This window comes from Mytilus galloprovincialis, chromosome 2 (assembly GCF_965363235.1).
Source record: "Mytilus galloprovincialis chromosome 2, xbMytGall1.hap1.1, whole genome shotgun sequence".
Lineage (NCBI taxonomy): Eukaryota > Metazoa > Mollusca > Bivalvia > Mytilida > Mytilidae > Mytilus > Mytilus galloprovincialis.
The window spans coordinates 1,883,998-1,910,534 of NC_134839.1; the positions used below are offsets into that span (position 1 = coordinate 1,883,998).

General features: G+C 30.8%; 1 protein-coding gene across 9 annotated transcripts in view; it reads left to right on the forward strand.

The window, feature by feature from the left end:
- The window catches only part of LOC143062663 (uncharacterized), a 95,568-nt gene that overhangs the window by 31,640 nt on the left and 37,391 nt on the right, over nt 1–26,537 (forward strand). For 6 of the 9 annotated variants that reach the window (XM_076234361.1, XM_076234360.1, XM_076234362.1 and 3 more), the window contains 8 exons: nt 2,879–2,951; nt 4,155–4,229; nt 5,554–5,677; nt 6,926–6,973; nt 8,878–9,181; nt 17,291–17,383; nt 24,781–24,924; nt 25,556–25,696. In XM_076234361.1, the coding sequence (XP_076090476.1) occupies nt 2,879–2,951; nt 4,155–4,229; nt 5,554–5,677; nt 6,926–6,973; nt 8,878–9,181; nt 17,291–17,383; nt 24,781–24,924; nt 25,556–25,696 (1,002 nt within the window). Of the gene's footprint in view, nt 1–2,878; nt 2,952–4,154; nt 4,230–5,553; nt 5,678–6,925; nt 6,974–7,303; nt 7,322–8,877; nt 9,182–17,290; nt 17,384–24,780; nt 24,925–25,555; nt 25,697–26,537 lie in introns of all 9 variants that reach the window. The other 3 variants (XM_076234364.1, XM_076234367.1, XM_076234368.1) reach the window with 3 other exon arrangements.

Genomic DNA, 26,537 nt, shown 5'->3' on the forward strand with positions numbered 1-26,537 from the left:
CCATAGATTCACCTGCAAGTTACCTGTCGATTTAAACTTTTGGCAGTTCTATTGTCCCATCTAACAAATACAACAGGTATTGTTCTCTGTGTAGTTTATTCACTGGGACCTTTAAATTTCTTCTAGGAGAAATATATCACTCATTGATTAATTTACCTGAACAAAAAATTGAACTGTCAATGATGAAAAAATACTTATACCAATACTAAGAAAGGACTCACAAAACTGCATGTGGTGTTGTATTTATTCAAAACCAAAAACTTGTTTTTAATGTGTTCAATATTAATAATGATTTAAAAATTAAAAGTTGATTTCTGATCAAATATTCAATAAATATTTTTGTGTGTTTGATAAATAAAAATTTGAATATTATTATTTTTAAATTAAGGTCTTCATAAACATAGTCTATAAATTAACAACAACAAAAACATGCAAATTCTTTGGAAAATACTAAAAAATGTGTCTAAAATATACTTTTTATTATTAAATCAGATTTTGTATTGAACAGATTGAAAATATATTAATAGTATATTGAATAAATACAATATTGCATACAGTTTATGTGAGTTTATAGAAGTATTTCAATAAAAAAACAGATAATTTTTTGGTCAGGTAAATTAATCAATGAGTGATATATTTCTCCTAGAAGAAATTTAAAGGTCCCAGTGAATAAACTACACAGAGAACAATACCTGTTGTATTTGTTAGATGGGACAATAGAACTGCCAAAAGTTTAAATCGACAGGTAACTTGCAGGTGAATCTATGGAAAACTATCATAGGGTTCGCTATAAAAGGTTGAAAATGAGTTGCTACTTTATCTATATTTGAGGAAGCTATGTAACATATTGATATGCAATAGAGAACAAAAGTTATATAACACAAATTGGAACATTTACTTTCATAGATACCAATTTTTATGGATTAAAGAAAACATTTATATTTGTGGAAATTTAATTTTGTGTGGTTAAGCCAAAATCTGTATATACAAGCCTATAGAATATTCATATTTCTTTGAACATTTAAATCCAAAGTTTAACCATCAAAGGTGGACCCTGGCCCCCACTTTTGTGGGAAAGATTTGGTTAATTTTATAGGGAATCACTGAAGCTGGACTGGAGCAGGCCCTCCCTTTGGTCAGTCGCTGGTCTGTCCTTATAAAAAGTTCTGGATCCGCCATGGTCTTTACCCACAAAATCCATGAAAGTCAGTACCCTATGAATAATAATGGTATTACATTGGCGGATCCTGGGGGAGGGGGGGGGGGGTTGGAACCCCCCTTTGTTTTGGCCTATCAATGCATTTGAATTGGGACATATAGCTGAAACCCTCCCTTTATCCTGGGTTGGGACCACTTCCTTTTTAAAATGGCTGGATCCGCCACTGAATCCACAGTACTTAGTGGATACATGTATTATAAGTAGATTGCATACAACTTTCTTTAATGTGCAACACAGTAACTCAATACTAGACTGATAATAACTCAGGGTTTTATATTATAATACAATTGAATCGACGAACAGAAACATAAAAGTACTCACACAACAAATCAATAGAGATTACAGCGTGTTCTGAATGCCCCCACATCATCACTTAAGGGAGGTAACATTTGGCGTATGAATCATATCTGCAATATAAATTCAATAATTTATTTATCTTTTATTCAAAGATACATAAAAGGAATTATATAAACATTTCAGAATTTATCTTTATTGTTTATGATTTTAATGAAGGATTTCGATTAACATTAAAGTACACCTATTGCTTATTGTTGAAGGTCATACTGTGACCCAGAAAAACCTTTAATTGTGGCCTGAGCATCCTATGATTTAATGAGAGGAGCAAGGAAGGGGGATTCAGGATTTTAAAAGGCATGCATTTATTATAAATGCAGCACCATAAGAAAGGGTCCAGGACCCTGCCTCCCCTAAATCCTCTCCTAGTGGGCCATTAGTTCATACTGTGGATTCATTGATATTCGTTAGATACCAATTTCGTGGATTCAGTGGGTACAGGGGAACCACAAATTTAAATGTTTAATTGATTGCAAATTTTCTTAAGGAATATATGCAGACTTTGTTAAAACCACGATATTAAATATCCACGAATATGCAAGTTTTCCTCAATCCATCAAAATTGGTACCCACGAAAAATGAATGAATCCACAGTACATTGTAAATATACCTCTGATTCTAAGTTTGATTAAGTTCATGTACGGTATGTTCTTTCCATAAGCTCTGATTGAAAACTATGACAGTCCTAAGATAAAAGTCTGCATTTCATCTTAAACCTCAAATTCATACTCGATTTTTTGTGAAAATGCCTTAGGTGAAATTTTCCTGAATAACTTGATAGGAAAAGAGTGAGAAAATTAACAAATCAGTATGCTCTCTATTTATCTTCCCTGAGACTACTAATATTGTCCTTCAGAATTATTTCTTAAGATAGATATAAGAAGTTGCGGTATGAATGCCAATGAGACATCTCTGTATCCAAGTCTTAATTTCTAAAAGTAAACCATTATAGGTCAAAATATGATCTTCAACGCAGAGCCTTGGCTCACACCCAACAGCAAGCTATAAAGGGCCCCAAAAATGAATGGTGTAAAGAGCCTTCATGTAAAATAAAGATGGTACCTTTTGGTTAATATAGAATAAGAAGCCGTGTTAATATAGAATAAGAAGCCGTGTTAATATAGAATAAGAAGCCTTGTTAATATAGAATAAGAAGCCGTATTAATGTAGAATAAGAAGCTGATTGTTCTTTAATTTTAACAAATTGGTGCAATTAACCCTCTGGTGTACATTTTTATTTAATCAGATCAGCATAATTTTTAAGAAGATGGAACCAAATTAATTTTACAATGTTTTTTTTTTCAGATCTGATGGAAAAGAATATATCTTTACTGCAGAGAACCATGAAAGTCTTATGATATGGTTGATTGGACTACAGGTATGTGATGCTAAAATTTTCTAATCCACTTTAGAGGCAGATCCAGGCTTTTATTTTTAAAAAGGGGGAAGGGGGTCCCAACCCAGGAGAAATAAGGGGTTCCACCCTTATGTCCCCATTCAAATGCGTTGATTGTCCCAAAAAATGGGGGTTTCCAACCCCCTGAACCCCTCCGGATCCACCACTGCAGTTAGCTTAGACTTTGTATTTGAATAAAAGGAAATGTAGGGTATAGGTTAACAAGACAGCAACCCGAAGACTCAAATGAACCCTAGAAAGAGACATTGTATGGAAAGTCTGAAACAAGTTACAATTACATGTTATATAATTGTATGGATGATCTAATGTATCAATGTTTTACAAAGTTATGCAATATATAGATAAAAATGTTGCAGGTGTTTCTTTAACAATCATATGACATATATTTATGCAAACATGTGACAGAACTGCCTAGTAACAACTGGAGATTTGAAATTTTGGACTCATAATTATAATGTAGAAGTTAAGAGAGATTAATTGTGTATTCACTATCTTGTCCATTTATTAAATTTTTTATTTTTGTTTTTATTTATGTCTATTTTATAACTGATTTAAAAAAAAAGTGACTGTCACATCAGGGCCTTAAAATATTTCAATATTTGACATCACTGTTTTACTACATGATCCATATGCACGAAGATAATTTCTATGTCAAATCCGTACGAAAACAGAGATTTTAAAAAGTTGGTATGGATGTTTGGTAATGAAAGTAGAACAGATTGGGTAAACATAAACAGATCAAAACAATGCAACCAACGACAAAATAATTACGAGGTATTTCATCTTAACCTGAGTAATGTGTGCTGACCTTTCAAAATCATCTGGTTTACCCCTACATTTTGGTGGGTTCATATTGCTTAATATTAAGTTGTCTATTGACTGTTGTTTGAGTGTTTGTCTGTTCTCTGTTTGTCATGGTGTTTCCTTTTTTCCTTGACTTATGTTGATTGTCCACTTTTAACTTTCAAACCCCAAAATAATCTTAAAGATGTATGAGAGACTAAAAGAGTACCATACAGTCAGTCATGTGATTCATTCAGAAATTGAAATTAAAAAAAAGGTATTTGTTAAATTTTACATTTTAACATGAATAATTTGAAATTAGTACCATATAACTTTTACAGGTTCAGAATAATTGAAATAAATCATTAAATATTTCCACAGGCAAAGCGTGAAACCTATATTAAAGATCAAGATAAAGTTGTATTAGCCCCAGAAGGCAAGACACACTGTAGCAAGGTAAGTGTACAATCATTCGCTTAATTTATAAGGAAATGCCTGGAATATATCAAAGAGACAACAAAACGACCAAAGAGCAGATAACAGCTGAGGTCACCAATGGGTCTTCTATGCAGTGAGAAAACCCCGCAACTGGAGATGGGCCTCAGCTGGCCCTTAAATAAAAATGTGTACTACCGTAGTTCAGTGAAAATGGAAATCATACTAAACTCCAAAACATATAAATGAACTAAAATTAAAAACATACAAATCTAACAAAGGCCAATGGCTCCTGACTTGGGACAGGCACAACAATGTGGAGGGAGGGGGTTTAAACATGTTAAGTGAGATCTCAACCCTCTCCCTAAACCTCTAGTCAAAGTAGATTAAAAAAAACATGCAGTAATAAGCAGTTGGCGTCCTATGTCAGAATTGGTAACAAAAGAAACTAAGCAAAATGACAATGATACATAAATTAACAAAGGGCAACTAGCAGTTACTGACATATATTGCTCATAGTTGAAGGATGTACAAGGACCCATAGTAGCTAAATCCTATGTCATTTTGGTCATTGGTGTAGAGTTCTAGCTCTTATTGGCAATCATACCGTTTTATATATGATATATTATAAAGTTGAACAAGTTGGTACTTGTTAGTTTCAACAGATGTAATTTTTTAGAGTGCAGGTCCTTCAACCTTAACTAACCTTTGATACAAGTATACAAAATGTTTATGACATTGCATGCACTGTTCTACATTTTAGAGTACATGCCCTTCAACCTTCATGAACTTTTGAAACAAGAAAACAAAATGTTTCCAAAATTACATGTACTTATATACAAGTGTAAATCTATACTGTTGTCATATTTTGTTCATTTTCATTTGGTTTTTACTAACATTTATCTCAAAGTCTTCTAAGTGGATTGAGACCAATTTCAACAGATAATTTCCTGTATCCCTGAGCTTTTTGGGTAGGGAGAGGGACATAGTTCAGTCCAGTTTTATTTCTTATTGAAGAAAAAGCAATGGCAGGATAATAATGATTAGTGTTGTTAGGTTGTTGATTTTATCACATGCAACCCACATATATTTTACTTATATATAGTGGGCAGCATGTATATTCCTCTTAGTGTATTCTTAAATATTTGAGGGAATTCCATGCAATATTTTGAGGACAACTCTTTGTAACTTAGCTGGGGTTTCAGGAATGGACAAAAATGTGAGTTTGATTATTACTATTTAAAAAATATATGCCTAAAGATATATGTTTCAGTTATCAATATGTGAGTTCTTACTATTACAATACTCACCCAGACACATTATTTAATTGTATGTTTTATTTCAGAGAATTGTAGATAGTTGTGAGTCTAACATACCAATGGGTGTTACAAGAAGGAAAGTGAATTGGCAGACTTATAAAAACCAGAGAATAGCAGAATCTCTTGATTCTGCTCTCTACAGAACAAAAAGTTAGTATACATGTACATGCTTTGTGATCTATTATGTTATTTTATGCACATCAGATTTATTTGTATTTATAATGAAATACACATATTTTGTAGTAGGGTTTTCGTAAAATCAATAAATATGATTAGCTTTAATCAATTTTTGAAATTTATGAATAGTTTTGAAATATGGGAAAATCTAGAGGAAAATCTCAAACTTCTTATAATTTAAAAATTAATTTTGAATACTTGGCAGGATTTTCTCACTTCGTTGAAGAACCATTGGTGGCTTTCAACTGTTACTCTTTGGGTGGGTTGTTGTCTCTTTGATATTTTCCACCTTCAATTTTATTGATGAATGTTTAAAAAATAGTATATTTAGAACACTAGTGCAAAAGGCAAGGGTGAGCTGTAGCCATTTATTATGTCCACTGACGTCGAAATTTTTTTTTTTATTTGGCCCTTTTAACTTTTTGGATTTGAGCGTCACTGATGAGTCTTTTGTAGACGAAACATGCGTCTGGCGTATATACAACATTTAGTCCTGGTATCTATGATGAGATTATTTTGTATAAATGTTTATACATGAATTAAAAATTGAAAGATATTATCTCCTTCATGCTTAAAAATTAGTTTTTAATCTTTTTTACAAATAATTGAATCATGTTTTATTATGTAGAATAATTATTCACCAAATATTAATGTGCACTGAATATTACCTAATAAATTTAGATTATTTAAAAGTATAAATTTGCTAAAGGCTGTATGTGTATGACATTTGATTTTTTGCTGATATATCAATTCTAAAAATAACTTTTGATATTTGTTTTTCATGCAACAGCTTTTTATGTATCTATGATATGCATCACTTTTATAAACGGCTTAATCGTTATATATTATATTGAATTAATTTTAATGTAGGTCACCACCAGATTTGTATAAATATCACTTTATTATATTAATTTTATTGAAAAAGTATGATACTAGGTATTAAATTATATCCTAACACATTTTGGGGATTTTTTTTCTCTTGTTTTTTATGAGTCAAAAAATGTAAAAGAAAAAAATTGTATTGTAAAACTATTCTAATGAAATTTGTCAAAAATGTATAGAAATTTTCAATATATTTATTTTGAAATGGAAAAAATCTAGACTTGCTGTAGATAAAAGAAAACAGAATTGTTTTGTTTTACTAAAACTTATATGTTGCTTTTAACTATCTATTTAGAAAAAAAAACATTTTAAAATTATCATTAATTTATCAATGTTTAGACCATCAAGAAGCAAGTAGATCTAGGTCACTGCCACCTGTTTTTGAAGGTAAAATGTGTTTCAGGTTTGGTCTGAACTGATGCTACCTAACATTTTTTTATTCACCACTGTAAGGGAGATAATCCTAACATTATTTTCTATGAAAAGAAAACAGTGGTGAATAAAACTATTTTTAGTACAAGTGCAAACTATCCCATCATGCTAATCAGCTTCAGAGTTATGTTTCTAACCACATCACACAATTCTTTTCACATCCACTTATATTTCACTGAATCTATAATTTACACTACTAATTTTCTCTGCTTAATGCTCAATTTGAACCAGCTGTATATATTTTTGACTGGCTTTTAACCAAGTATATCATACTCCTTCTTATAGCACAACCCATTGCTATCCGTGAGTATCTATATGTTGTAGATCAAGTGGTTGTTTTTCTGTTTTAAACGTGTTTGCTTTGATTCAGTGACTTATACTTGTAGATTTTTTGGGAAAAAAGAAATATTTTAAAAAAAATGTTTAGGCTCTTGGCTGTAAAATATTCTCATGTTTTATGACAACTATTATATTTTAAATAAAGCAGGTGGAAAGATTAATAATTTGGTGATAGAATTTTGAAGAAGTGTTTAATGAGAAAGCCTATCAGTTTCTTATAGAAATTTAAAAAGGGAACCAGACTGACTGGAGATTTTTTTTGTTTTCTTGATAAATGTAAAATAAATTAAAATATGGATTTTCTTACTATATTTTACATACTTAATGTAAAGATTTGGATTGAAAAGTTTATTTTTCTCTAAAACACTTCTGCATAGAAAAATTTATATAATATGAGATGCAGTGTGATATAATTAGATAAGGATAAAATTATAACACCAATTGAAAAAACATTAAAATGTCTGAACAGCAGCCAATAGAACCTTTTCTGTTCCACCGTTCTTATGAATTATGTTGAAGTTACATATTTATATAGTTTCTTATATAAATGTATGAAAACTGAATCAAGGGAGATTGTTTAAAGTTATGTGGTTATTTCCCTAATCTTCCTTTTATTGTTGTAGTAACCATCTAAGTCAGAGCATAGACTTCTAAATAGTATTGGGAACTATGTCTTTCTAAAATGAACTCTTACTGCAGAGACCTAGTCTTTCTAAATTTATTTATTTAACAAAGAAAATTTAAATAACATGTACAAAAAATTTTGTTTTAATTTACGAAAAATAGAAAACCAACAAAGCTGAAATTTAAAATGTCATCTTTTGAAAAATACCAATGGCAATTATATTTGAGTAATAGGTCACATTCTTTAAACTTTAAAAATAAGCACTTTTTGTTGGTCTTAAATTAAAACTTAAAAAATCACAGTTTATCTAGCTATAAGTTCTTTTGTTTTCAATAAAATATCAGTGAAACACAAAAGACATACATAAACCTTAAACTGTTTTTCTAAAGAGATTTCATTAATTGGAACCATTGATCATTGTTCATTAAACTGGTCCATGATGCTAAGTGCATTGTTTTAATTCATTTATACTTTCCTGATCAGAATCTGGCTTGAACATGCATGAAATATTTGCCACTGGATGGTAAACAACCAATAATCAATGTAGATCAGAATTATTTGAAAAATCTTAAGGTTTCACAAATTGCAGTAAATGATATATTTTCATGTCATCAGAAATCATTTACACTTTTGAAAAATTATCTTTTAAAGAGTTTTTCTACTTTCACTCTAATTATCTTGGCTTCAGTAAAATTAAAAGTTGAATTTTTGTTTTTGTTTTTATGTAATTTTAAGACAATAAAGGAAATATTTAGATTTATTTCAGAATTGAATTCTTCTTTTGTTGTTTAAACAATTTCAAAATAATTCTTCCAATTTAATTGACAATACATTTAAATTAATTGAACTGCCAATTAAAATCGTAAAATTAATCAAAAGTTTTAAAATATTGTAGCAATGGAAGCCCCAAAGTTATCATCTGCCCATACAACCTTGTGTTTGAGCAGAAGTTATGATGTTCCAAGAAAATATACAATAGCAGGACTAGAAAATTTATCTCGTTCTTTCCGAGACCAAGGTCACAAGAGGTTTTTAAGACGAGAGTCTAGCAGCGGAGATAGTGACGAGGTGTTTGACCTGTCAGAACAAAGTGATGATAGACATTATCTGGCTTACTTACAAAAACTAGATACAATTGATTCCGCTAGTGACAGCTCACCAACAATTGATCCGGTAGAAAGGAAAGAAGTAGGAAGTTGGTGAGTAGTGATAAGAAATTAATGCAAAAACCCAAATTTCTAGGATAAATCTTTGGTAACTGATGACTCATTTTGGTGTTTTTGAATTATTCATAAGACCTCATATGGACCCTTCACAGATTTACTTCTGGGCATGAAGAGAGTGTGGCACTCCCTCAACTGGTGTCTTTAGATTGTATTTTTCTAATCTGACTGCTAATGGCTGTGAATTTATACATTCAGCTCAGCAAAACAGAGCAGTTACTGTGCTTAAAAACAACCTATAGTAGTAAAATTGTTCCTTCTGTTGAATGTCAATGATACAGTTAACAAACTTATTTTTAGGGGATGCTTTTTTCAGATTATGATCTTTCTAGCTGACTTCGCAATGATTTCATTTGGGATTTCCAAGCTTTGTTGAGGTATTTTTTTCGGAGAAAATTCTATTTTGTAATAGTTGCAAACATTTAAATTCATGTTAATTTTTCTTCTTGCATCTATAATAATCTATAATACTAAAATTACGAGGTCCAATTTATCAGCCGGCATCAGGTAAAAACGACATATCAAAGAATTCAACTTTATATATAGCTAATATAGGACAATTGTGTAGATTAAAAATTACACCACTCCAGACCCTTTTGTTTTCCACATAATTAATATTGCCAATAATTAACAAGTTCCGGGTCGAATCCGGTACCGATACCAATAGTATATTCACTTGTTACCTATTACCTTATGTGCATCTAACAGGCGCACCACCAAATGGTGTATTTAATTTTACTATATACACGGGTCATAATCACAAAGTCTACACAACTAAATTCAATCATTGTCAAATTGTTCCCTATTGTAGTTTATTAATTAGTAAGACTTTCTAAGATAACAATACGAAAAATTTGGATTAAGGCGTATAGGTACAGTTTTCAATTTGTTAGCAGGCATGACGTAAAACAGCGAATCAAAGATTTGAACTTTATTGGACAATGCTGTTGATTAAAAAATACTCATTCCAGGACCTGAATATTACCAATAATTGAAAAGTTCCAGGTCGACGGGTTCAAACAGAAAGATTTGAAAGCAGAGAAAACTGTGTATCTTATAATCGGCACGACTTAATCAGATGACAATACCAATACTAAAATAAGGCTTACGCATAGTTATATACTTTAATTCAGTCACTGACCCGCGATATCACGGTTGTGTTCTAGTAAACCTAAAAAATAATGAAAGTATTCTCAGTTTTAAGTAATACATTACACAAGCTAAAATTTAGAGTAAATGTTTATTTTTAAAAAAGGTTAAAGATTTTGTTATGCAATGGGAAATAACTCCTGATGACTAGAAACGTCATTCAATGTACTAAATAAAAGTAAATAATATAAGTTTACTTGATGAGTAATCAAAATCAATAATATAATGTAACAGATGCCAAATATGAGTCACCATAACAATTTTTACATAAACTATGACAAATTATAAACTTAACTTCATAAATTTCGCATTTTCGTTAGAGAGACTACATATTTCAAATATTGTTTACTGAAACATGGGTCTAGTGAAAGCCAGTGAAGAATATTTCTGGTAAGATATAGAAGGAGAATCATCTTAAAAAGTGTAGAGCAAATATCATTATCTGTTTTGTGCTTGTATCATATTCAAATCACATCAAAGTGGTTTAAACACTGCTCATGAGGGGGCCTATTGGGGTGAAATAGAAAAAGAATCATTGTAACTGCATAGACAGATGGATTGATGGTTTATGTCCGGTGGCATATATGTCATGCATATCAGGAAAAGAACTTGATGATTTGATATGATGTGTACTCAGCTTTGTACATGAGTGATGCACTGAACTAGATATTAAGCATAAACGTTCACAAAATATAACTCAAAAGGACACACTGCAAGCCGACCATTTTTTGCTCTTACTCTTTAATGCAACATCTTTGGCAGAGATCTGGTTAATTTTAATTTTCAATTCTTTGGTTTTGGCTGGGAATGAAAATCCTTGACATCCTTCACTTGAAGTGAGCAAGCTACCACAAAATCACTGAGGTAGTAACAATGCATAGAAATGCAAAGTAGTGAGTAAGTCAGCATTAAGGTTAAAGTGGATCAGTTTGACCTACTTTTCATGACATATTAACTTTTGTTAAACTTTACATCAAATGTTTGGTTAGCAGTTTGGGAAAAATATATCTGATTGATCTTCTTGTAATGCCTCACTTACTTTTGATCTACTTACTGAAGGAAGCACAATTATTAATAATTTACATGCAGTTTTGCTTCATTAACTAGGTAATGATTAAGTTTGTTTTTAGCTCATCTGTCCCAAAGGGGCCATTGTTGGTTAACTTTTACAAAAATCTTCTCCCGCAAACCAAATTTTATTAAACTTGGCCACAATCATCATTAGGGTATCAAGTTTAAAAATGCGTCCAATGACACAGCCTGTCAACAATCATGACTGACATGGCTAAAAATAGACCATAGGGGAAAAATACAGTTTTTGGCTTATATCTCTGCAACTAAAGCATTTAGAGGAAATCTGACATGGGGTTTAAATGTTCATCAGGTTAAGATCTATGTTAAGTGAGCTTTTCTCATCACTTGGCATTCATCTTAAAAAAAAAAAAAAATTCTTCTCTGAAACTATCGGCTCAATTTAACCAAACTTGACCACAATCATCATTAGGGTACCTAGTTTTAAAAATGTGTCTGATGACCCCGCCAGCTAACCAACATGGCTCACATGGCTAAAAATTTAACATGGGGGTAAAATGCTGTTTTTGACTTATATCTCTGCAACTAAAGCATTTAGAGGAAATCTGACATGGGGTTTAAATGTTCTTCAGGTTAAGATCTATCTTCACTGAAATTTTCAGACATACTTATATTGGGCAAATGCCTCCAAGACCTGAAGGATTAGCTGGGTTCACAGGAAACCCTGCCAAATATTTTGTTTAAGGGTGTTCTCTAAAATACTTAAATGCATTCTCTAGAATTATATACCTGGGTGAAATAAATTTTGGAGAGGAGGGATATTCAATTGGTGTTTGCTTGGAAGACTTATGACATTACTGATTGAGATATACTGTATACAGTAAAAACATCAACAAGAAAGATCGACAAATAAGTCAAACATTATCAAAATTGATAATTGACTTTCAGTTGTAGTTATTGTCCTTGAAAGTCTTTTTCTACAATTTGTATTGTAATTTTGTAAACATTTTTCAAAAATCTTCTGCTTTTGAGTTAAATAATGGACCAAATTAAACCAAACTGGGCATAACCATTCAGAGAATGATAGGATATGTCAGGCTCTGACTGGTGTATGATCCTGTCCCATGCTTGAGATATGATAGGTTGTGTCAGGCTCTGAATGGTGTATGATCCTGTCCCATGCTTAAGATATGATAGGTTATGTCAGGCTCTGAATGGTGTATGATCCTGTCCCATGCTTAAGATATGATAGGTTATGTCAGGCTCTGAATGGTGTATGATCCTGTCCCATGCTTGAGATATGATAGGTTGTGTCAGGCTCTGAATGGTGTATGATCCTGTCCCATGCTTAAGATATGATAGGTTATGTCAGGCTCTGAATGGTGTATGATCCTGTCCCATGCTTAAGATATGATAGGTTATGTCAGGCTCTGAATGGTGTATGATCCTGTCCCATGCTTAAGATATGATAGGTTATGTCAGGCTCTGAATGGTGTATGATCCTGTCCCATGCTTGAGATATGATTAAAGGAAAGTCTTATTTTTTTTCTATTAGAGTGATTATTACTATGTGGTCCATGATCTCCAGAAAGTCTTGATCCATTATAAGATAACTGCCATATTTGGTCAATTTTGTTAACTTGCAATTAAAGATTTTGATATTGATCTGTATTAAAGTTGAGATAAAACAAATTAAAAACAAAGTTAGTTCAGGAGCCATGATGGAACAATAGTTGCTTTTGAGATAGTGGAAGAATTACTCTAAAAGTTTTTGTAAAAATGCTTGAATTTAGTCATTTGCAGATGTTTTAAAATAGTTAACAAAATAATATCACTTTTTATGTGGTTCTTACTGGCAATTAATATTTCTCTTTGCCACAAGACATTAAGCAAACAAATACCAAGCTTCCAATATTGTGTACGTAAGAAGAAGAAGCTATAATCATTTAAAAAAACTATGCCATGTATTTATATTAGAGTTCGGGTACATGTATAACTATTATTATTTTTAAAAAAGTAACAGTTTAATCCCTTCCACATAACTATCCTTTAATGTAAATAATTTCGTTCATACAATATTTTCGCCTCAGCCCTCACTCAATTGATAGAGCATTTATTTTCAATGTTTCTTATTCTGATCTTCAGAAATTGTCCTGACTATTAGTATTTGGGTTATTCCTGTAACCATTTAGTTGATTTTTGTGTGATAGCTTTGTTACAGCTTTAGTTTGTGTTTTGTTTGGGATGACTATTATCACAGAACTATAGCCATTGGAATTTTGAATAAAGATTCCTGTTGTAACTATACATTTACTTAGCATCTACAGTTGTAGTTGTTATCCAAATTCTTTGTTATAAAAATTTCAAAAATCTTTCTCCAAAATTAGCCTCCGGCTTCCTCCACCAATAAAAACTGGATGCCACGAAATAGCAAATAGCCTGAATGTGGTGCTTAGAAGTGGCATTAAAACATCAAAAAATCAAATCAAAATCTAAAATTAGCAGGCCAATTTACACCAAATTTGGCCAGAATCATCCATAAGGTGTAGACTGTAAAGTTTGTTATTTAAAAAAAATTCACATTGATGTCAAACGTCAATGTACCAACTTGACTATAATAGCTAAATATAGAAACATAAAGGTAAAATTCAAGAATTTTTTAAGGCATTGCCTTGATTTGCATAGTGCTTTAGTAGTTTAAAGATCCAGTAAAAGTATGTTTTTGCTTTATTTCATATTGAAAATTAGGTAAATTCAATTAAACATTCTTAAACACAATATTTAAATGGATTGCTATTTCATTTCCTTTACTTAGAAAATTACTTGCTAATAATTTTAACATAGAATGTTTTTCTATATTGCTGAAAACTGTAAAAGATAAAGAAAATCTGACAAGACAAAAATGCTCAGAAAGTCATGACCTACATATTTTCTATTTCAACCAAAATGATCAAATGACTTCTTGTTGGGGTTATTGTTCCTATATAATTACAATATTTGACCAAGCTTTTGCATTTCTGCAATTATAAATATCTGAGGCAAAAATCTTTATAAAGATGAGATCTAACTATAAATGGGCAGTTACATTAAAACAGTCAGACGACTTGTTATTAAAAATATTATTTGTATATTGTTGAACATTTGAATTTGGAAATTGCCTTTACCCACAAATATTGGCATCCCAAGAATAATGATGAATCCATAGAAATGCATATTTTGCCTGGTGGGCTATTTAGGCTCTTCAGCGCTTCTAGATTCTTTAACCAATGCAATAGATGTATGGGGAATAAACATTGAAGGTGCAAAAGGGTTTGTTTCTCCTTCACTGAAAGATGTCTTCCAAATTGAACATTTACCCTTTTGGCTTTTGTTAATGTATTTCATTTTCAAGATATTAACCTTAGGTTCATATGACCTGACTAATATACCTTGCATTTTCAGACTGAATCAGGTCATTTTGACATCTATTGAATACTTTGGATCAAAAGTCTTGATTATAAATAAATCTGTTGAACAGTAAAATAAAACCATTCATGACCATGTTTGTGGGTCTATATAAGATGGTCTTAACTTTGCTTGATTAAATACTGACATAATGTTAAAGAAGTCTGACTTCTTCGATGAAATCAATGAATAGTTAAAAAACAAAATAAACGGATAAATGAAAATTTTATGTGCAACCTGTGTTTAAAAGTTTGAGCCAGAGGTATGATTGGTATTTACATGTGTTACACGCTTTATGTGAAAATAAATTCAACAACTTGTTCAATACTTATTTACATTTTATGAAAATGTCAATTTCCGCGGTGATGTGAAAATGGGACATTTTAAACTATAGATGCATTAAGATAAATTGTTACCGCGTCAAAACAAGCTTTGTTGATTTAAAATATTAATGGAAACTACCAAAATGATTAAAATGTTTAAAAAGTTATAAATTTTGTCAAAGTTTAATGATACAATGGATGTGTGGCTTAAAATTTGCTTTCCATATGCACTTAATCTTGTTATATATACATTTGTGAAAGGATTTGGATAATGCAAAGAACATTTATAGTTCTGCATAAATATGTAGTTAATAAGTGATTGTGACATAGCTACTACAGTTTGTAGAATATATTTTCATAAAAAAAAATCAAATTGAGTTTTTATGAGCCTTGCCAAATGAATATTTTTCTGGATTATTGCAAACTACACGACCAGATTGATGAAGTCAAAATGTTGATGTAAGTTTAATTTTTGTAACAGATAATTTTACTTTCCAAACTATTTAAAAAATCATTAACATACCGCCATTTTTATTTGAGGAATTACACTATCATTACAGATTATCCTTAATGAGCTTTACATTATCTATTGGGGAGGAGGGGCAACATCATTTATTAAAATGTTATCTTGAAATTAAGAAAAAAACCATCTACAGTACCAATACTCTTTAACATAATATTGCAAAATCTTATCCATTTGTATCAATTCATATTTTTTATGCTTTTAAAAAAACATTTCATACTTTTTAAATGCAAAGGTTACTTAATATATAGCAATGAACAGTATGTGATCATATGTGTCTGTCTGTTCCTACTTCCATCACATATTTGTATCCACTGCTGCTAAACTAGAACCAAATATGTTGTCAATACACGTTATCGCTATTTGTCCGCCATTACTGAATATCACACAGGTTCCTGTAAAATTCTGACATCATAAAACAAATTATCTGACGCCGCAATGGAAAACTGATTGTTAGCCTGATGGTGTGAGTTCGAACCCTGCTCATGTGGGTTCAATAGACTCCAATCTTATTCGACTAAGATAGTCAGTTTTCCTCTCAAAAGTTGGTGGTTTTCTCCAGGAACTTCGGCTTCCTCACCCCATACAAACTGGACGCCACGAAAATGTCCAACAGTGGCCCTTCAAACTGGCATTAAAACACCAACAATCATTCAATCAATCTTAGTGTTGTAACATTGGTATAACATGGAATTTGTCATATCTGTAGGCTACAGTACATATTTTTATCCATATCTCTTCCAAATTTCTAATTAGAATTTAATGAATCTCTTTCAGAATTTTTTCCATGCTGTATGTTGGGCATTGGGCATTGTGCATTGTGTATTTTCTTTTCTGTATTCAAATTATCTTTGGGGTTTCTCTCAGAAAATCATAAACTTTGTATGGAAAAGGTATCATTTAGTTGACTTTGATTGAGACTATTTTTAAATTAATTGATTTAGATTGACATTTCCATGAAGGACAAGTGACACCTGATTTTTGTTTTGCAAATTAAAATTAAAGATTTTTTTTTCAAATTGGAGTTATATGTTATTTATTATAGTGTACATGCCAAAAACAAGCTTACATGCTGTGGATTCATTTAGTTTCATGGGTATCAATTTTCGTGGTTTGAGGAAAACTTAATATTTGATTTTGTGGTTTTGGTAAATGCTGCCAACATTCCTTTAGAAAATAAATAATTTGTTGAACATATAAATTTGTGGTTCCCCTGTACCCAAGAAATCCACAAAAATTGTTATCCAACGAATATTTATGAATCCACAGTACATATTATTTGTTATAGTGTATATGACAGAATAGGAGCATACATGTTTTTATTATTTGTTATAGTATATATGACAGAATAGGAGCATACATGTTTTTATTATTTGTTATAGTGTATATGACAGAATAGGAACATACATGTTTTTATTATTTGTTATAGTATATATGACAGAATAGGAGCATACATGTTTTTATTATTTGTTATAGTGTATATGACAGAATAGGAACATACATGTTTTTATTATTTGTTAAAGTATATATGACAGAATAGGAACATACATGTTTTTATTATTTGTTATAGTATATATGACAGAATAGGAGCATACATGTTTTTATTATTTTCAGCAGTTCATTGTCCAGTGATTCAGCCATAGATAGAGGAGATGCAAGCTCAGCAGAATTGGCTGGACGTTTACAGGACCTGGAGAAAGAACTCATGTAAGTTATCTATTTATAACTTGAAGTCACATCTGGTATTGCAAGCTTAGTACTGTGTATTTAGTTCTCACTTGTCAATGATTTTACAAAAGGTCATGGTTTGAATGGTTTTACACTAGTCATATGTTGGGCCCTTTATAGCTTGCTGTTCGGTGTGAGCCAAGGCTCTGTGTTGAAGACTGTACTTCCACCTATAATGGTTTACTTTTACAAATTGTGACTTGGATGTATAATAGTTGTCTCATTGACACTCATACCACATCTTCTTTCATCTATGAAGTCATAATTCCTACTTTTTCTCTGGTCAATCACTTATATGGCTGTCATTTAAGGTGGTACCCAACACTTTCACTAAAATTAATTTGGCTCGTTTAATTTTCATAAAATTTTGACAAAGTATTAACTTTGACCCTTAAACAAAAATATAAAAATTTCAAAAATTTTGAACCAACCGTTTTGTCAGAAAAATTACACTGGTTATATAGCAGTTTGACAAACACCAATTTTGATCAGTGAGAAGCTTAATATTCCATTTACAACACAAAGTAATCAAAACGTTTAACTGACTTTACAGAGTTATCTCCCTGTGGTGTTAGGTACCACCTTAAGATCAAACATAAGTTGACAAACTTTAGTTTTGAATACTGTCTGAATATTACTGACCAGTCTAGATCCAGATTTGTTTATGAAAGTTATATTTGTCATACAATCAGGATATTTTACCCTTTAATACACTATTTTTAAGTTCAAAATAGATTTCTGTCAATTCAGAAATCAGAATTTTTTGCATTTGTTATTATTGCTTTTTTTAAACAATTGGAAAAAATGGTACCGGTAAATTGATTTTTGAGATATTGGGAAATGCTGTATAAGAAACATGGTATCATAAATTAATTCAAAATGTGACCATTTTAACAAGAAGATAACAAAGTTTTAAATTTAGGATAACAAAGATTCTTCAGAAACAGTTATTAACACAATTTATTATATACTTAGTAGTAAATACAGATAAATTGTATGTGTAATACAACCATTGGCAAGCTTGCTGTATCAGCCACCCGTGATGATGTCGATATCAGCACAGTTACAAAAGCTTTATCACACCTTTAATTTGTATGACGTCATGTCATCGATTGCGGTCACTGTTGCAAAGGTTTTCAAATCCCTAATCTGTATGACGTCATGTCAAACCTATAATCTGTATGACGTCATTTCAAACCTCCTTTTCTGTACGACGTCATGTCACATAAAAAAAACATCTACTTGAGGTATATGTATATAATAAAGTGTATATGATATGGTTTTTTCAATATCACACACCGTATCAACCCTCAACCAATATAATCCCTCGAGCAGAGCTCTTGGGATTATATTGGTGTCTCGGGTTGATACAGATGCGATATTGAAAAAGCCATATGATATTCTCCATGTATCCATTAGGAAGCAATATTTTTCCACCATTGCCAGAAAAAACTTTTTCCTGTATTTGGTTTAAATCATTGCAGAAACCATTTGTTTTTTTTTCTTCTACGTAAATGTTATTTGATATAGCAATGAAAAATATTTCAAGTAAAATGGTTTGATTGTTCAAGTCAATATTTTCATCCTTTATATGAATTTGTTATATCATTACAAAGGAAATCAATAACAGCATGAATGATCTAACAATAGGTGCTGACTTGTCAAGCATTCAAATAAGGTCAAGTTACACTAAATAAATGGGTCAGGTCACAGACTTTTATAACATTTTGCATACAACTGCTGTACATTGAATTTAAGTATGAAGATGTGGTATGAGTGCCAATAAGACAAACATGAATTTAGAATAAACAAAACTATGCATTTATCTTCTTTGGGTTCTGAAACATAATTGAGTGAATTCTTTCAAAGTTTGATGACTTGTATAGAATGCATTCAAAATTAATGAAAAACATCCTTAAATTGTCTTCAAATGTTAAAATCTTTGAAAAACCAATTGAAGAAAATCTGTGCACCTGACAGGTGTTGAGAGAGGATCTTTTCAAAGATAATTTTGACATTGTTTTTGGAAAGATTGGAACTTGTTCTAAATCTTTCCTTAGGCACTGGCCTCCCAAGCAACATGACACGTTAGCTACTATTACTAAATGTATTCACACTGAAATATAGTTCCCTGATCTCATGTGTGTGCACATAATATACATATGAATTTTTAAAAAATGAGTATATTTTTGGAGCACTTCATTCAAGAATATGTCATTAAGGTGTGTGGATGGAAAGGCTTTTTTTTTTTTAAACATTTTGATTAGGTAGTTGAGTATTGATACAATCAGAGACATAATATATGTCTCTGATACAATACTAGATGATTGACAACTGTCATTATCATCATCCATTCAGGGACAAGGTGGACCTTTAATTACAATGCCCCACCTCCTAAACTGTCAATCAAATTGACCACATCACTGATGAGTCTTTTGTAAACGAAATGCCCGTCTGGCGTATATACTAAATTTTGATCCTGGTATCCATGATGAATTTATTTACTTATCAACCTCAGTCTTACATAATTTATACAGACCATTCAATAAACATCCCAATACACAAATATCAATGAATATTTGACCTCATAATTGAATACACAAATGTATATATTAGATGTTTGATACATAAGGATGATAGATTTATCTATTGCCTATTACTTTTTATCTTCATTACATAAAGTGATTCTGTAAATTATGTCTGAAAGATAAATGATTAATTAAGGATTAACAAGATATTTAAAAAAGATGAAATATAAATATGAATATATAAAAGGTATTCAAGTAAGGCCTATAATTTACTTGATAAACCATCTGCAACTAATCAACAATTAAGGTTAGTTCATGTATTTCTTTTATCAGTAATTGGCTTGAAACAGTTTTAAAATTTTAAAACCTTTTTGATTATAACAAACCATTTTTTATTAGTTTATTCCCAATCAGTCATTATGTCTATTTTAGTCATTTGAATTTTTATATTATGAAGTGAATATATATTTTGCAATCAAGAAAAAAATCCACATTTCAAAAAAATAAGTTTTTTTAATTTGTTTACGTTGAAAACATACATTTTCATGCCCTGTACTGAAAAATACTTTATAAATTGATCAAAAGGCACTCTACAACTTTTAATCTTCAATGTCATATAACCTATGTCTCAACTTACAAAGTGCCCCAAAACAACATTTTTAGATTATTTTTGTTGACACTTTAAAGTTCTTAGCTGTTGGTATAGATCTTATGTCTTACAAGGGTAGTTGGTAACATTTACTAGAAGAATTTTCAGCAATAGTGCTTTTTTGATGTTCTGTTGTCCCCACCATACCTTAATATGAAATTATTCAAACTACTCTTCCAATCTTTCCATGAGTGATTTCCATCACTTTGATTGATACATTTAGTCACATTTTATACAAATTTTGACCAATTTGAAGGAATTTCATTCAATAATGTTTTAGCAAGTTTTATGCATTGCTTCTTTTTATACGCCTGTCAAAATTTTGACGGGACATATTATAGTATACAAATGTCTGGTGTCCGTCTGTCTGTCCAGCGTAAACATGTCGCACCGTAACTTGAAAACGACTTACCCAAATTTCATGAAACTTAATATAGTTGTTTCTTATTATGGTCAAATGATCTGTATACTTTTTGGTGAAAATAAGATTTAAACTTTTTAAGCTACGGCACTTTGTAACTAAAACAGGGGTGTGTTTTTTTTCACATGTCGCACCGTATCTCAAAAACTTTTCTTGATTATTGCTTAAAACTTTACACACTTCTTAGTTATAATAATCTTAATATCTGTATACTTTTTGGTGATGATTCAAAATTTCATTTTTGGGTTATTGAGTATTTTGTAAAAAAGGGGGAGGGTTTTTTTACATGTCGCGCTGTATCTCAAAAACAATTTATGATTATTGCTTAAAACTTTACACACTTCTTTGTTATATTAATCTAAAGATCTGTATACTTTTTGTTGATGCTTCAAAATTTCATTTTTGAGTTATTGAGTATTTTGTAAAAACGGGGGAGAGGGTTTTTACATGTCGTGCCATATCTCAAAAACAATTTATGATTATTGCTTAAAACTTTACACACTTCTTTGTTATTTCAATCTTAAGATCTGTATACTTTTTGGTGATGACTTAAAATTTTATTTTTGAGTTATTGAGTATTTTGTAAAAAAGGGGATGCTTTTTTTTACAAGTCACGCCATATCTCAAAAGCAATTTATGATTATTGCTTGAAACTGTACACACTTCTTTGTTATATTAATCTAAAGATCTGTATACTTTTTGGTTTAATTCAAAATTTTATTTTAGTGATATTTAGTTTTTTTGTAAAAAAAAAAAACAGGGTGGGGGAGGGGGGGTTTCACAATTCCCGTTGTGTCTCAAAAACAATAAATGACTATTGCTTAATACTTTCCCAAAAACTATTTATGATTATTACATAATCTTCCAAACAAGACGTCGGGCGTATCATGCGCTCATGGCGCAGCTGTTTATTTGATAAAGTAGTACCTGTCTGCTTGCAGAATATATTTGCTAGTGAAATCCTAACTGTGGCAAACGCTTTTTATTTCTTGAAACAAAAGACATAAAATTAAATTTAGACTCAACATTTATGTTAGACACAAGGTGTACTTGGACAACTGCTGTTTTATTTAACACTTGGACTTTTGACTGGGGTAACAGCTTGGTCTTACAGGCAGGGAAACAGTTGTTGTCCTTGTCCCCTGTTGAGTTCTGCGTACTGACTGCTAATTCAACCCTAGAACTATTAGTTTTATTGTTTAACAGAACAAATTTACATTGATTTCCTGTTTTTGTCTCCACAAAACAATTTAGTACCCTACAAAATATATATTTTCCTTTGAGTCTGAATGTGTAAATTTTTATATACATGTACTATAAATTTAACAACCTATGAACATGTTGACAAGCCATATATCAAAGCTGATACCCACAAAGGAAAGTACTTGTTTAGTACAGTCTTTCCTTTGGAGCCACAGGTCTGGTGCTTATTTTTTATATTAGTACTTTTGTAAAGACTCTTTGAGGGTTGTAATGGGGGTACCTTCATGAAGAATATCGGTAAATATTCTTGCCAAATGACGTTAACAATAATTTTTGGTTCATGATGGTGAAATTTACACCTTCTTTCACAGACAACAAAAAAATAGACTAATATTGACAAATCACGTTAATTTTTTCCAAAAATAACAGTTATGATAATTATTTGAGAAATTGAGACATCTGATAAATCGCAATAAAATTTTAACTTATTTGATGCTAACAGAAGCCGAAAGTGACTGTTTGACTCCTGATGGTAAAGGGAATTCCTACCCTCTTTATAGTTTATAGACTATATTGGCCCTGTAGTAGAAAATTCTTCCAGCCAGATATACCTTTCACAAGTACAAAGTTTCATACATGTTTACAGTATACAATTTCTATTTTGGGGACTTTTTATTTCCTGCTGAGCCAACATGTAGTTGAATTTCCTTTTTTGAATCATTCTATAATTTTGGCTTCCTTTTTAATATGCTGTAGTGGTTCATCACTCCTATAAAAATAAGTGCCTAAAGTAAAGCATCAAAAACCTGACATTGGCCTTCAAAAAATTAGTCAGTATTCTATTGGTAAACCATTTTATTGATTTTTGTAGTATATTTATTACATATAGTTATGTGTAACATTTGGGGATGAATATAATGGAAACATAAGAATTTTAGATTATTTCATAAAAATGTTCGCTGACTTTGTTGATTCAATAAGGTAGGGAAATTATTTCAACTAAAAAAATGATGGAAGTTCTTTTATATAAATTAATTAATGTTTTCGATATATCTAGAGCGCCATATGGTTCTAGTTCATATAGGGTTTGTAACAGGAAATGGAAAACAAACTAGATAGTCTTTATTGTATATTCATAATTTGAAGAAAGTTATGAAATGAGAAATGTTAAAAAAAAATGTCATATCTAATCCACTGGATCTGCAAGAGTTTTTCAAACAATAATTAAATTTCAATTCGATAAAACACTATAGTTCAACATATTGTGCTAAAAAAAAATGATTTTTCTAGTTAGTGGAAATTTGGATATTGGATAATGTTAAAATAACTTTGTAAGTACTGTGAACTCATGTTTTATGTTGTGATTTTAATTTTTCAAGGTTTTTAAACCATCAAACTGTATCAGAGCTGGAGTTAAGGCCAATAAAATATGCGGAAATGAATACAAGCAAAAGTTCATAAAAGAATCATGCTAAATTTGGTTCATGGGTGGAAAGCATGCAAATAAACTTTTTATATCTTATACAAATTTATGATACAAAAGTATATTGAAATTCACTTTTTACAATTTTTCATGCGGACCCTCACCATGTTAGATATAAATTCTATAGAATGCATTATAAAACTTCTGTTGAGGGGGATAACTCCAATATCTCATAAATGGAATGAAATCAGCAAAATATTATGACTATCAGTGGTATTTCAAACTCAAGATTTTTATGCCACACCTACGATAGTAGAGGGGCATTATGTTTTCTGGTCTGTGGGTCCGTCTGGTCGTCCGTCCGTCTGTCCCGCTTCAGGTTAAAGATTTTGGTCAAGGTAGTTTTTGATGAAGCTGAAGTTCAATCAACTTGAAACTTAATACACATGTTGCTTATAACATGATCTTTCTCATTTTAAAGCCAAATTAGACTTTTGATCCCAATTTCAGGGTCCACTGAACATAGAAAATGAAAGTGCATGTTTCAGGTTAAAATTTTTAGTCTAGGTAGTTTTTGATGAGGTTGAAATCCAATCAAATTGAAACTCAGTACACATGTTCCCTATGGTATGATCTTTCTAATTTAAATGCCAAAGAGAGTTTTTACCCAATTTCTTGGTCCATTAAACATGGAAAATGATAGAGCCAGTGGGGCATCCATGTACTTTGGACACATTCTTGTTTACTGCTACATCTCATTTCACAGCTGTTGCCCTTAATGTATCTAAGATAACACCCTCTTGTTTAAAAAACATTTATAATCTATAATTCTTAAGTGTTTAGTAACTTACAGAAGACTGTTATCTCATATATGTCCACTCTAATATTCTAATTCACAAACCAAACTATTCATTGCTTTTAATGGCCAAATAATTGGATTATGATCGACCAGAAAAGGTCATCAGGTTGGTAACAATGAAAATAGGCATAATTAATCTGGATTATAAATTGTATTTTTAAATTTTCAAAACTTATTTTTACTAAAACAATGAAACCATTTTCCATTCTTAAACAAAATTTTATTTACTAGAGGTATGGAAAGTCATTTGAAATATGGTGAACTTCAGATTTAAATTTTTTTTTTAATTTTAGATCAACAAAATGTGAGCTTGCTAAGGTAATGAACAGACAGTCCAGTTACCAAGAGTTACTGGTTCAGAGAGAAGATGCAATTAGATTCTTAGAGGGAAGATTAGATACTTCATCAGTCAGTGAACTTGCTAAGACAGGATCTGGGTAAGATAATGTTTGTTAGGTTTAATCTGATTGGTTGATTGGTGTTTAACACAACTTTCAGCACTATTGTGTTATTTCATGGGTGTCAATTTCTCTTGTTGAGGGAATACTTAGTGCCCAGAGAGAATTACTGTCAATTCAGAAATTATTGCAAGGTTTTTATTATTGCGAAAAATGCTACACAGTTGTAAACACAATAATTTAAACTCGCATTTTGGAATATTTTATATGAATTTTTCTCAAAATTGTGAAAATTAAAATTGCATTGAAGTGTAAAATGACAAAATCGCAATAATAAATGCACGCAATAATTTCTGAATTTACAGTAATTGAAATTTCAGTAAGATTATTCTTTAAAATAGAACATAATATGTACCACATGTTCTGTTTGGTTTTTATAACAAATATTTTTATGATTGTCATAAACAGGGAGGGGTACCGTATGTGCATAGATGAGTGGGAAATGAAATGGACATTTCAAGATGACAGAAAAATAAAATAATAACTTGCACATTTTTTTTCACCAATTTGCACAGTCATAGTGCTTCAAGCAAGAGAATAACTCTTTACACCAAGCATGAAAATTACGCTTTATCTCCCATTTTATTTATCTGTTTTTCTTCCTTTACAGCAAGTCATCATCAAAGAATGACAAAGATTTGCAAGAAAGATTGAGAGTGCTACAGAATCAGAATAAATTCCTTAATGAAGAAGTGAAAAAATTAGCCAAATTACGAGAGACAGATCGTAACAGTTTTTATCAACAAGAGGAGTAAGTATGCCTTACAGAGATAAGTTTGACTTTCCTTAAGTAGAAAAGATAGTCAACAGAGGGAATGAGATAAAATAAGCTCAAGTATCATACTGTTAACTAACTTATTCAGTACTCCTTTCTAGTCGACTTATTCTAAAAAAAAATATGTAGTGTTATTGTAAGGGAAAATTCAAGTTTTACATACTTGTAAAAGTTGCATAAGTCAGGCACAAAAATAAGTTTGATGAATTTACAATTTTTCTACATTTGCTGCTGTATAAGTATTCATTCAGTGTAGTTATATTCTTACTGAGTCAATTATTTCTTCACACTGACTGATTTATTTATTGTGTCATCTTGTTCACACTATGTAATTTTGATCACACTAAGTCATTTTCAATATACTGTGTCATCTTGTTCACACTATGTAATTTTAATCACACTAAGTCATTTTCAATATACTGTGTCGTCTTGTTCACACTATGTAATTTTGATCACACTACGTCATTTTCAATATACTGTGTCATCTTGTTCACACTATGTAATTTTAATCACACTAAGTCATTTTCAATATACTGTGTCATCTTGTTCACATTATGTAATTTTAATCACACTAAGTCATTTTCAATATACTGTGTCGTCTTGTTCACACTATGTAATTTTGATCACACTACGTCATTTTCAATATACTGTGTCATCTTGTTCACACTATGTAATTTTAATCACACTAAGTCATTTTAAATATACTGTGTCATCTTGTTCAAACTATGTAATTTTGATCACACTAAGTCATTTTCAATATACTGTGTCATTTTATTTACACAATGTTATTCATTGGCCAATAATCAAGAAATTGTCA